This window comes from Festucalex cinctus, chromosome 12, assembly GCF_051991245.1.
Source record: "Festucalex cinctus isolate MCC-2025b chromosome 12, RoL_Fcin_1.0, whole genome shotgun sequence".
NCBI lineage: Eukaryota > Metazoa > Chordata > Actinopteri > Syngnathiformes > Syngnathidae > Festucalex > Festucalex cinctus.
In genome coordinates this window covers 2,601,199-2,615,300 of record NC_135422.1, presented here as the reverse complement: position 1 = coordinate 2,615,300, position 14,102 = coordinate 2,601,199, and the positions used below count along the sequence as shown (strand labels likewise).

The 14,102-nt window shown below is 40.8% G+C and overlaps 1 protein-coding gene across 5 annotated transcripts in view; it reads left to right on the top strand.

The window, feature by feature from the left end:
- ralgapa2 (Ral GTPase activating protein catalytic subunit alpha 2) overlaps positions 1-14,102 on the top strand; it is a 96,451-nt gene that overhangs the window by 41,792 nt on the left and 40,557 nt on the right. For all 5 annotated transcript variants that reach the window (XM_077538489.1, XM_077538490.1, XM_077538485.1 and 2 more), the window contains 8 exons: positions 874-984; positions 1,373-1,441; positions 1,676-1,813; positions 6,555-6,732; positions 9,678-10,482; positions 11,760-11,831; positions 12,165-12,288; positions 12,403-12,558. In XM_077538489.1, the coding sequence (XP_077394615.1) occupies positions 874-984; positions 1,373-1,441; positions 1,676-1,813; positions 6,555-6,732; positions 9,678-10,482; positions 11,760-11,831; positions 12,165-12,288; positions 12,403-12,558 (1,653 nt within the window). The remainder of the gene's footprint in view (positions 1-873; positions 985-1,372; positions 1,442-1,675; positions 1,814-6,554; positions 6,733-9,677; positions 10,483-11,759; positions 11,832-12,164; positions 12,289-12,402; positions 12,559-14,102) is intronic.

Sequence of the window (14,102 nt, the reverse complement as noted above, 5' to 3'; positions counted from 1 at the left end):
TACTTTGTTAGGTGTATGGCCAAATTTGTCCTTAATTGTGACAGCAATCATTAGGGCCTGCATGATGCTTCCGAATCGTACAAAGATCCGACCATCGCAAAAAAAACTCACATTTGGCTGCTTCATCATAAGGACTCCTTGCAATGTGAGCTGTGCGAAGGCTGCATCGTGTTTTGAGGCTCCTCTTATAATAATATGTTGTACCGCGGCGCCTTTTTTTTTTTTTTTAAACCATAAAAAGACGGTTGCTACAGGAAGAGGACATGGGTGAGGATAAAGACGAAAAAAGGCGTGGCCCACTCCCATTCATTTGAACGTAAAAGTGGCCGTACGTACACCGCCCGCATATATTTTTTACCAATAAGCTTTGCTATTTCATCCACAGGAGGCAGATACATGTAAAATTATAATATAATGGTTAAGTGTTTTTGTAGAACATAATATGTGTACTATATATACTCTATACTAAAAATATACCAAAGCTATGTATTTGCCAACCTCCAAAAGAAAATAAAAGCAGAGATGGAAGTAGAAAAAGAAAAGTCAGCAGCAAATGTGTAACGTACATCGTTTGCTTGCTCCCACCTCTCACGGCAATAAACTAAGGGTCCATCTCTCCAGCTAGCATGCTTTTTTTTTTTTTTTTTTTTTTTTTTCATTCATTTATTTATTTATTTATTTATTTATTTATCGGGGGGGGTGCCTGGGCTGTAATTTACAAGTCACAGAATAAGGTGACCAGCCAAACTATGAAAAAAGTTGGACTTCCTGTGAGAAAAATACAATATAATGACCACGTAACTTGCAACAAACACATTCTTCTTACCATGATTTATTTATAACTGATTTTCATTTGTATTTTTTCCTGCGCAGTTTGGAAACAAAGCAGTGGCTCAGGTAGCCTGTGACGTGTTTCAGCTCCTCATCTCTCACTGGGAGCCTCTCCAAAATGTGGAGCCGACGCTGCCGAAGAAAATCATCGAGGTAACGTTCACATCCACGACTGAATGTGTGAGTTGCCGGTTAGCGGCGCATATAGCTCAGTTTTCAGTGCAGATGCTTTAAAAGTGACAATTTAAAAACAATGTAGTCATTATAATGATCATGATGTGTTTTTTTATTTTATTTTATTAATATAATAGCAGCACTATACAAATTCGATTGACTTGACTAGTCCAGGTTGTAGTCAACTGGCATAAACTTCCTGAACAGGATAAAAAGATGGATGGATGAATATGGAAAGTGTGCCATATAAATCACATTAGAATAACTTAAAATAAATTTAAAAAAAAAAAAAGAACTGTCAAATTCCTTTTTTCCTTAGCAATGAGCCTTTTTTTTCTCTTTCTCTCCATGCTTGATCCTTTTGCAGATATTTGTGGCCACAACAGCCTTTTTGTTGCCAAGCGCTGAGCACTCAACAGTGGAAGCAGACAAAAAGGTACACGTTGGAAAGGAAGTGGCTGAGATCTAAAGGACCTTGATCGATCCATCGCGTTGGAATGGCGCATTGATGGAGGAATGTTTTCACTCGTGTGTCATTTGTTCTCTTTTCTTTTTTTGTTTCATTGTCCTTCTCACAACACGCTTTCTTTTCTTTCACCATTTTGCTTGATGTCATTTCATTTTCATCTCATTGTTTTACGTTTGTGAACTATGTTCCTAATTTCCTCAGTTGGTGGTGTCCCTCCTGCTGTGTCTGTTGGACTGGTGCATGGCCGTTCCCCTGAGTCTGCTGCTGGAGCCTATTACCACATCTCTGCTGGAAGACCACAAATCCCACAAAGCACCTCTCCTGGACTACATCTACAGGGTAGGTCAGGGGTGTCCAAACTTTTTCCATTTGAGGGCCACATACAGAAAATCCGAAGGACGCAAGGGCCACATAATGTAATGAAGACAAATTGTGTTTAGTCCTGAAAATTGTACAAATAATTGATTTGTGCTTTTGCATATTTAGAAAAATGCTACAGTATATAAACCAATTTATTTGTAATATGGCAGTAGGGTTATTATAGTTTCGGAATTTTTTCATTTTAGTTTTTATTTTGTTTTTGAGTTTTTTTTTTTTTTTAATTTAGTTAGTTTTAATTAGTTTTCAGGGTGGTTCTGTTAGTTTTTGTACTAGTTTTAGTTCTTTAATAAATGCTTAGTTTTAGTTTCGTTAGTTTCAGTATTAGTTTTAGTTTTTTTGTGTGTATTACTTGTGGCACAATATTTATTATTCCAGTTTATATCCAAATAAATCTACTAAAAATCCCATTTAAAATCAACCCCAAAGGCTCAAGCATTCAATTAATGACCAAAGACTAAAACAAAGGACATTTTTGTAGTTAGTTTTGTAAACATAAAATGGAGTTTCAGTTAGTTTTCTTTTTTTCAAAAAAGCATCTTCGTTTTTATTTTATTTCGTTAACAAAATTGGTTTTTGAATTTTAGTTTTTTCGTTAGTTTTAGTGAACTAAAATAACCTTTAATGGCACCTGTTTTTCGACATCCTCCCTTCTTACTTTGACCATCTCCAAACATTTTTGTTTTGTTTATTTTATTTGAACTGAGTCAAATGCCATTTTTAGCATATCTCGCGGGCCACTAAAAACTGGATGGCGGGCCACAAATGGCCCCCGGGCCGTAGTTTGGACACCACTGGGGTAGGTAGCGTCACTTGTCATCCTGGTGCCAGGACAGCGTTTCGTCATTTCTGATTTTTCCGTATTTTGTTGCATTTATGTAATCTATTAAAGCTGAAATGTACTTGTATTCGGCCCTCTGATCCTTCGTTTCTTGCTGTGACCCTGAGGAGCTTCGGGCCTAAATGAATGACGTATTATTCATTCCCTCCTGTCTGGGCAGATGCGGTCAACGGCAGATCTTTGTAAGGATGTCAGCGCTGATAAGAAATGGTCCAATTATTCAAACGGGACCCTTTTGTCCATTTGATCAGCTCAGGCCATAAACGCTTGTCCTGCTGATTTGAATGGAATATGTCTTAATATGCGGGCGACTGCAGCTGCTGTAAAAGCAAAGACAATTAGACGTGATTGGTTGTCTATCAGAACACAAACAATGAGACCCCGCCGGGTTTCGCTTGGAAATAATACATCAAGCAAGGTGTGACAATATTAATGCAATATCCAGGCTGAAATATGTATATTTACTAGGGATGGGCGAGTACCGATACCGGGTAATCGGTAAGTACTGAGGGTCTGAGTATCAGTATCGTATCGGTCTGAAAAAAAAAGTGGTATCGAACATCCCTACTATTTCCATACTAAATATTCCACAAGACTCTCCCTTTTATTCTGTTACTGACCAGAATGTCATGGGAGTGGTCTGTCTGCTGTTAACCTTGATTTAATTATAAATCTCACTTAACTCATTTACTCCCAATAACGTATAAATATGTTTTTTTAATGTTCTAAGTGTCCCAAAGACGTATTTATACGTTTTTTTTTTTTGCTAGAGCATACAGAAGGCTTTGATGCAGCCTCTCAACTGCAAAGAATGGTTGCAGAAATGGTAGTTATTACACAAACGGCCAGCAGGTGGCAGCAGAGCAAAGGAGATCAACCAGGGCCATCTAGAAAAAAAAAAGCTCAATTACTTACAATTTTAAATAGATTTGTGAAAACTGATGAAACTTAGCTCTCTTCTAATGCTAATTGCTGCAAAACGGAAACAGATAGAAACATACTTTTTCCTGATGGAAGAAGAGACTTCAATATTTCTTTTGATAGGTTCCATGCTTTTATAGCAATAGAAGACAATATTCTGTGGGCCTTGCAAAATCAGTCAAAATTCAGTAAAACCGCCGGGAGCGAACGGGATTGCGAAATGTGAAAATGGCGGCGAGTGAATGAGTTAAAAGCGTTTTTCTTTTGAAATCAAACGGTCAAATATCAATGCAATAACATATCAAGAAAAGTGGTTGTCATGCTTTTCATCTTGGCATAGTGTGTAATAGAATGCAGATCCATTGCAAAAGCAACATTGCACAAGACCGCTTTGGCTTACTGCTGTTACTGCTCAAGCTTCTCCATCTGCTCTCCAGTTCCGGCGTCAGCAGCCAGCTGCACCACCACTCAGTGCGGGCGCCTTCGGGGTACGTTACAGTCAGGACCAATTTAAATTTGAACCTCTGTGTTAGGGTTCACTGTAGTGTTCATTAAATATGCAAATTTGTGTACGACAGATTTTATGGGGCCGGTTGTGTTAAGACGAAGGACATGTTGAGGGTTAGGGTAAGTTAACGGGGCTTTCTCCAACATATGATGCAAATCAATTTCCTTCCAATTTCTTGTGAGATGTATATGTTGCCCCTATGAACTACACTGTGCTCATTTGTCTGTTACCCTCCAAAGAACTGTTGCTATGCAAAGTGTAGTCACTTAGTTGTCAAGCACAGCCGTGGGTTTTTTTTTCCCCCCTCCCTTTCTGTCTCTCCATCTCTCCACAGAGGGAAGCTCTTTGGGGGCTTTGGTGTAGCAGCTGTTTGGTTCAGGTCTTTTCACCATCAAGCTGCCAATCCCTCCCCCCATGTGCTCAAAGGTCTGCTTGGGAGATTCATCCGCGTACTGTCTACATTGCCACACACAATACTGTGTCAGATGACGGGCCCAGCCTGCTTTGCACCGAGTGCGAGCGCATGTACGCACCGAAAGGGATTAGCCTTTACATGGCTTTACCCCAAGTTGCTCTACTGTGACCAAGCGGGCCCCTCATTTGCATATATTAGACATATGATCTTAACCCCCTTACGTCCACTGGTATAGTACGAATTACAGGTGTGTGTGTGTGGGGGGGGGGGGGGGGGATGCGTGTTTGTGGTGGGAGTTAAACACGCAACCCAAAAAAAAAAAAAAAAAAAAAGTCTTAATTAAATCAAACAGTGTAAACCTGTCGGATGGCTGTAATCGACTGCCCCAGTGCGCCTTATCTGGTGCTGCCAAGGGATGCTCTGCCATCTGTTATGTAGATCGATACGTTCTCACAATACAGGAAAGATGGATTCCAAGCAATAAAAGCACTCTTTTTCTTTTTTTTTTCTCTCTCTCTCTCTCTTCTTCCATCGCCAGGATGTAAATGATATGTTGTATTCCTCTTCTAGGAGATTGATTTCATTGTGGGTTTGTACATTTGTCTGGGAAAATTCCCGCTACAGTTATTGATTATTTAGCTTATGATTATAGGTGTGTATTCTTTGAAAGATGCGACCAAATCCACAATTAGGTGACAAAAAAATTTGGATCTTTAACTCATTCACTCGCCGCCATTTTCACATTTCACAGTCTCGTTCGCTCCCGGCTGTTTTACTGGATTTTGACTGATTTTGCAAGGCCCACAGAATATTGTGTTCTATTGCTATAAAAGCATGGAACCTATCAAAAGAAAGATTAAAGTCTCTTCTTTCATCAGGAAAAAAAAGTATGTTTCTATCTGTTTCCGTTTTGCAGCAATTAGCATTAGAAGAGAGCTAAGTTTCATCAGTTTTCACAAATCTATTTAAAATTGTAAGTAATTGAGATTTTTTCTACATAGCCCTGGTTGATCTCCTTTGCTCTGCTGCCACCTGCTGGCCGTTTGTGTAATAATTACCATGTCTGCAACCGTTCTTTGCAGTTGAGAGGCTGCATCAAAGCCTTCTGTATGCTCTAGCATAAAAACAAAACAAAAAAAACGTATAAATACGTCTTTGGGACACTTAGAACATTAAAAAAAACGTATTTATACGTTATTGGGAGTAAATGAGTTAATAGTGAGGATTGTAATATCCACACAAATAAGTCACTACTTTTTTCCACACACTTCGAACCCTGCATCTTAAACAGTGTTATGGCATAACAAGCTTCATGCCACCAATGACAACCTGTACCCTTTAGTCCTTGTTCCACTCCTTCGCCCTCGTTTGTGCACGTTGACAAGAATGAAGGGGTGTGCCAAAGAGGGCTTGTCCTCACATCTGGCGACACATCACCCGCTCGCGGGTTATAACGACGAGCTGTTGCTGCTTCCTGGTGTCTCGCATGACGTCACAAAAACAAATAAAAATGTCCTGGATAAGTGCCAATTGTATCGGTCTGAAAAAACAGTGGAATCGAACATCCCTACATTTGAACATGGCCATATAATGAACCTGGTCTAACGCCATGTATGTCAGTTCACATTAGGGGTTAATTTACATTCTGTAAGACCTCATTGCATGTTCTCAGATTTACTGAATGTGGTTGAAACGCTCCCTCATTTACTATTAATGTGTTTTATTACAGCTGTTAGTGTTCACTCATTGATTTCATAAGCGTCAAATGCCTTGTGGAAGGTCTGTGCTGTCTTGAGTGCTTGTTCCTCTTTACAAGCCCCTGAATCACGTCAACCTAAAACTGGCCCGTAGGATTGTCACTACACAGACATGACTATCAAAATATCATATCTAATCAGACGGTGCCTTTACAATTTTGCCATCAAAGCACCGCTCACTGACTGAAAGGCGAATACATATCCAGGCACACAAAATCTGATCGTGTTTTTTTTTTTGCCCTTTTCTTCTTTTTCCTTAGGTGCTGCACTGTTGTGTGTCAGGCTCCACCCTCTACACCCAACAGAGCCACTACCTCCTCAGCCTGGCAGACTTGTCCGCTGACTACGACCTCATGTTGGGACAGGTGAAGAGTTTTGAGCCACCACCTTCCCAGGCGACCGCTACCGACTTCCGCAGCTTGCTCACCGTAGCAGAGGGTAAAGACAAATTTATTTATGGGACGGTCAAATTGCACAAAAGATAAGGAATTGTAGCGCATTTTACCTCCACTTTTTACATCGTGATTAAAATTGATGTTTTTTGTTTCGGTCCGGCCTTTATTACATGCAAACGAGCCACCACTAACCTACTAATTCATGGCGGCAGCAGGGTAAAGACCATGCCTTCACTTGTATGGCACTTTCCTACCTGTGGGGTACTCAAATCGCTTTAGCGCTTCTCATTCACCTACTGATGACGTGACATCACGACTGGGGGTTCAGTAACTTGCTCAAGGACACTGTGTCCATTACTCCGTGGAAGTTGAACATCTGCATGGAATTGGCCAAACCATGCCAGAAATATGGTTTTCAAATGATTAATTCTAGTTTTGAGGCAGAAATTTTTGTGGTTGACTTAAGGCAATTTTTCCTCCAATAGCAATATTGTATTTTATTGGCTGTTGCAGGACCTCTTCAAATTTCACATCTGGATAAAGGTATTCATATAGGAAAATATTTTTGCCGTCACAATAGCATTAATGGAATTGCTTGTCATGTTTGCTTCATGGACCAGAAAGTAACTTACTAACTACTAAACTACTAACTAAAAAAAAAAAAAAAAAAAAGGCATTCCATAATGTTTTTTTTCCCCCCCGCTTTTGTTCAGTTCAGCTTTTACGGTGCTCTCTGCTTCAAATACTGTAAGTGGCCTTCTAGTTATACGTGATGATTACCGAATTGCATAATGAACAAATTGAATAGTGCACTAATACTTTTAAGCACTATACAAATGAAGGTTACTTACTTACTTATTTTATTAGCGGCCTCTTCAGCGCATTGCCATAATGTAATAGTTTACTACATCTGTCCCAAAAATCTTAAAAGGAGTTCACTGAAAGAATTAATTCGAAGTAGCCCATCCATTTGGAAGCTGCTCTATTAAATGTCAATATCCTATTAGAAATATAAAGAAGGAAGCTCAACTACCAGGGAATGCAACATTCGCATTAGTGTTCATCCTCAAGAAGACCCATTACAGGGTTTAGATAAAAATGTCACATTTTTTCCTATTTTTTTGACCTTGTGATTCCATTAGGCAATGTATTGCTCTCTCTCTCTCTCTCTCTCTCTCTCTCTCTCCCACTCTCATGTCCTCAACTTCTAAAAAGTCCCTTTGAGCCCAAATGCACGCAATATTTGCACTGAAACAATGCGAGAATTTTGAACCGTCGCTTCTGCCTCAGAATTTGCAGCTCACCTTTTCTTTGCGGCACACAGCTGCAGAGTCTTAGTGGAAATAACCAAACACTATCAAAAGGGCAAACCAAAGAGTGCCGGCCTAGTTATATTCATGCCCCCCCACCTCATATTGATCAAGTCACATCAAAGGGCCAGCGTATCCCTAATGTAGCTTGGCCTGCTTTCTAAAGAGCTTTTTCCACTTTGATGGGGGGGATGATGGTATTGATAGCACTGTCACAATGCAAGAGTGCATCTTCTTGTTTTTCCGACATCAGCGCATAATGAAGCCCGGCATGCTTTTCACTTGAGCGCAAAAAAAAAAAAACATGCATTTGCACAAATGCAATTCACCGAGCAGGGTCCCATTCAGTCGCCTGTGAAGATGGAGGCGCTCATTAGCGCGCGGCCAGTCTAAACACTTGTCCATTATAAGAAGGCTCAATGGGCTTTTCAAAGTTGTCTCATATGATTAGACGCTCCCTACTTTAGTCGTGCTCGCGAAGCTATTGTGAAAAATGAATAAAGTGCTTTTATTAGTAATCATAATTGGGATTTTGCTGTGCGTGAATTGAGGTAACAGAGATAATGGCATGTCGACACACAAAAATTTAAGGCTTTTGAAAAGCGGCTGGCAACGTCAGCATTGCGTTTATGATAAACGATAGCCTAGCTAGGTATCCGCCCATAGGTATTTTTGTGCTTATCGCTAGTTAATGTGTCGTATATTTGTTAGGGCTGTCAAAGTTAAAGCGTTAATAGATTAATTACTCACAGAAAAATGTCGTATTAACGCAGATGAATCGCACTATTTTTTTTGGACCGCACTTGAGCCTTGAACGTAACGGCGGATGTTTACATTGAAGGCTGCGCAGGTCAGTGATGAGGTCAACGCACGGCATTTCCTACGCCTGTTCCAAGATGAGCGCGGTGACTCCAGTTGGTGGTAAATTTCGCTTTAAAAAAAAACACCCAGACGGGACTTCAGCTAAAACTTGTGCTGTCAAAGTTAAAGCGTTAACTAATTAATTAATCACAAAAAAATTTATCGCATTAATCATGTATTAACGCAGATTAATCCCACTATTAATTTTGACCACAGATGATACTTTAGCTTGACACAAGATGGCTACGTAAACGATTGGGGTCATATTTTTTCCACTTTAAATTGTGAAAGTAATTAACTGATTAGAAAGGGAGGAGGATGAGACGTCCTCTTAACATTAAATGCCGACAAAAATTAACACAAATTAACATTGGCGGTCAAGAAATGTTGATTAAAAAGCCCTTTTAATTAAGCGATTAATCGTGTTGAATCAAAATTTTAAGATGTGATTAATCTGATTAAAAAATGTAATCGTTTGACAGCTCTAGATAAAACTAAAGTAATTTGCATTTAATTAATTCATAATTGCTGAATTGCACCCAACTGATATGATACTGTTAAGTTTCGAGCAATACGCACGTGCATGCAATTGCGTACATGCATTTAATCAATGTTTGCAAATGACTGAAATAATAAAAATGCGTTAATGTCAAAATATTACGGTGTTTTGTATTTATTTTATATTACGCAAATACGCAAGTAATTGAGCTGATTAATGGTGATTAATCAAAATTAAAAAGTGTGATTAATCAGATTAAAAATGTTAATCATTTGACGGCACTAATATTGATCATATCACCCTCATTCCTTTTGCCAGAAAAGCGGCGTCGGAGCATGGAGCTGATACCCCTGACAGCGCGGGTGGTCATGACACACCTGGTCAATCACTTGGGCCATCATCCATTAAACGGAGGCCCGGCCCTCCTCCATAGCCTCGTGAGCGAAAATCACGAAAATCCGTACGTGGAGTCGTCCGAGCTGTCCTCCGAGGTCTTCAAAAGCCCCAATCTTCAGCTCTTTGTTTTCAATGATACCACGCTGGTGTCCTACCTGCAGATCCCCGCAGAGGCCCCCACAGTCGGGCAGCCCCCGCACCCATCCTCACAGGTGCGCATCATTGTCCGTGACATTTCAGGTAAATATTCGTGGGACGGGACCATCCTGTTCTCAACCAACCAGGAAGACTGCGAGGGCGTGGGTGTTTTTAAGGCAGCCGATCACAGCAAAACTCTGTCCAGTCCTCCGGCGGGGGGGCCGTCCAAGTATCGTTTCTCTGTCTCCGATTACCTCCCCGACTCCTGCGACGCGGAGGAAGTCGATTATCTGAACAAACTCTTGGAGGACCTCGGCCTGAGCAGCCCGGAATGCCTCCCCAAATCGCAGCTCCAGCTAAATCAGCCGGCCGCTTCACCCTTGGGCATGAACCTTGAGCAGGAAAACGCCATCCTCGGTGCCATTCTTCGTCAGACTCAGCAGGAGGAGGAGCAAGTGAGACGCTGGGATGCTGATGTGAGCTTCCGGGCCTCCTGTCAGAGGGAACCGTCCCACCAGGAACCCAAGGCACCTTTTTATTATTGTCGCCTTCTGCTCAATGACCTTGGCATGAACTCCTGGGAGCGAAGGTATGCTACCACATATCCTGATTTGTCTTGATCCTTGCATGACCATTTGAACTATAAAGTACGGTTGTGACTCGTTTAGCCACTTTTTATCAGTCTAAACTGAAGGATTAGGCCGTCCGTATCATATTTGCATTCACATCTTCCTAATATCCTGCAAGTAATTCAGCTGTTGGCTTGTGACTCTTAAGAGAGCAATTTTAAAAGCACCAGAGTGCCTTAATCTTGCCTCCACAGGGCGAATGTGCCCAGCTGTTGACACAAAGGTCTACCTTGCACCGCCACGTCTTTTATAGTGCCACCCGCAAATTAAAAACTCGCACCTCTTAATAGCGATGGCGTAACATGCACACAGCTTGTGGGAGATTGTTTGCACCGGTGGCCTCTTGCATTAAAACTAAAAAAGGGGCATTTGTAATGGAAAAAAAAATGGAACTTTTTGTCATATTTGGTAAAACAGCCATTATGAGTTGTCAGTAGTACGTGGTTAACTCATTCACTCCCAGCCGTTTTCATATTTCGCAATCCCGTTTGCTCCCGGCTGTTTTACTGGATTTTGACTGATTTTGCAAGGCCCACACAATATTGTGTTGAATTGCTATAAAAGCATAGAACCTACCAAAAGAAAGATTCTCTTCTTCTTCATCAGGAAAAAAAATAATAATTTTGTTTCTATCTGTTTCGGTTTTGCAGCAATTAGCATTAGAAGAGAGCTAAGTTTCATCAATTTTCACAAATCTTTTTAAAATTATAAGTAATTTAGCTTTTTTTCTAGATGACCCTGGTTGAGCTCCTTTGCTCTGCTGCCACCTGCTGGCCGTTTATGTAATAACTACCATTTCTGCAACCGTTCTTTGCAGTTGAGAGGCTGCATCAAAGCCTTCTGTATGCTCTACCATAAAAAACAAAACAAAAAAAACATGTATAAATGCGTCTTTGGGACACTTACAACATTAAAAAAAACGTATTTACACGTTATTGGGAGCAAATGAGTTAATATAATCTGTCAAAAAGTTAAATGTCTCTGGCACGGTCTTGTGCCTCAAATTTGATAAACAAGAAACAACCACGGATCAATTTTGCAATCAATTTTGTACTTATAGTCAAGTGATATTTGACAAAAGACATATTTGACCAAAAAAATAAGTGATTTTTGTCCCGCTTTAGAGGCAAAGCATGAAAAGCAAAATATTGAAAATGTGCTAAAATGAGACCCTCATTTTTTGTGATTGTCTAGCTGAATATGAACTAACTTATTTCAACTATTTTTGCCCATCTAGGAAAAGTTTCCATTTGCTGAAAAAGAACTCCAAACTCCTAAGAGAACTAAAAAACTTGGATTCTCGGCAATGGTAAATATTTGTTGTCGTTTCTGTGATTTATTTTACCTCCTTAGAAAGCCGCATTTGTCAGTGATACTGCTGCGGTACTGTAATCATTTGGCTGCATGAGTATACTATATTGTGTTGGCACATTTATTTTTTTCCCCCCCTCACAGTCACACGATTATTTTCTAGCTTGCGCCAGGCTTTGCCAATCGTTTTGAAGCATAAAGAAGTGATTTGGTGACATTTCATAAATCATTTGTGAACATTGAACGAATAAACACAAGAACAATTTGTCCACATTGTCACGTCAAGTTGTTACGCTACTAATGCAAACTTCTTTATTTTCTTACTCTGGAGTCGGGAGACGCACAAGATCGCGGTGTTCTACATCGGCGAGGGCCAAGAAGACAAGTGCTCCATCCTCTCAAACAGTGGCGGCAGCCAACCGTATGAAGATTTTGTTTCCGGGCTCGGATGGGAGGTGCTTCCTAAAACTCTTAACACAGACGCGTTCATATTTGTGACGAAGATTCACCTGATGATGTGCACCTGTGTGGTCGTGCGTCATGTTCAATCGAAAATGTTTGTTTATCAGGTGGATCTGGCAACACACTGCGGCTTTCTGGGCGGCCTTCAGAGGAATGGCAGCACAGGACTAACAGCTCCCTACTACGCGACCTCCACTGTGGAAGCCATCTTCCACGTCTCGACACGGATGCCGTCCGACTCTGATGACTGCCTCACCAAAAAGGTGCCTCGCGTCTAGAATGACTGTTTCATGTACCGTATTTTACGCACTATAAGGCGCACCTTCAATGAATGACATATTTTAAAACTTTTTCCATATATATGGTGCTACATTAGAGGCTGGGGTTACGTTACACATCCATTAGATGGTGCTGCGCTAAAGGGAATGTCAACAAAACAGTCAGATAGGTCAGTCAAACTTTATTAGTAGATTACAAACCAGCTTTCTGACAACTCCATTCACTCCCAAAATGAATAAACAGCCATTTTATTATTTTCTCTGAGGTCAAGTATTAGTATTAGCCAGCAATCCAAGATGGCGGGATCCTCTGCCGATCGTGCAGGGTCACCGATAACGTATTGACAGCAAGGCCTGTTGCGGCTCAATATTAATCCATATATAAGGCGCACTGGATTATAAGGCGTATGGTCAGCTTTTGAAAAAATTGAAGGCTTTTAGGTGCGCCTTATAGTTGCGGAAAATACGGTAATTGTAGGTTTAAATTCGGATCGACAGTATGTCATGTTATTTGACCTGAGAGTGAGAAAACAACACTGTGCACATCTGATGCAGTGAAATGGCTACACTGTCCCGCTTGACCAGATTAGTTTTATATATATATATATATATATATATATGTATCTTAGTATATATCCTTGAGCTCGGTGTTAAGCTGTGATCAGGAGGTGTGACTCCGGAGTGCGACCATTGATTAGTGACCCTGGCAAGCACACATGACGAGGAGAGAGTAGCGGGCTCACGAGCGAACATTTGCCGCTGCGGTAATGACCACGCGTCTGTTATTCCCTGCCCCCCCTCCCAGTGTGCTGTGACCAGGGCCTGGATTCAGCCATTATCTCTCCCTGCTCGAGCAGGCGCCGGACGGATGCCGGCAGGATCCTTTTATCCAATTCCTGCCGCCTCCACAGGAGCGATCAATTGGGTCCTGCCGTAGGATTCAAGACTGTAGTACACAAGGAGCAGTTAGCGCGAAGAAATGAGCCGCAAAGGCCCCTGCCCATGCTGCCGATCTTCTCATACGGTGCCATGCTGAGAAGGGAAATTAATCAGGCCTAATACCGCCCCCCCCCACCCATATCTAACGCTAATCCAGTCTTCTACGGACTCTGTGCCACCAATAATAACCTACAAATTGTACACCCATACTTACTCTGTGCAGAAAATGATTGTGTAAAAACATTGGCTATCTCGTTTTGGGCAAAAGTGGGAAATGACAATGTCGTTTATGCTGTAATGCAGGGCTGTCCAAACGTTTTCATTTGAGGGCCACATCCAGAAAATGAGAAGGACGCAAGGGCCACATAATGTTATGAAGAGAAATTGTGTTTAGGAATAAAAATTGTACAAATAATTTATTTGTGCTTTTGCATATTTAGAAAAATGCTACAGTATATAAACCAATTTATTTGTAATATGGCAGTAGGGTTATTATAGTTTTGGTATTTTTCATTTTAGTTTTTTTTTTTTAATTTAGTTAGTTTTAATTAGTTTTCAGGGTGGTTCTGTTTTTTATTAGTTTTAGTTCT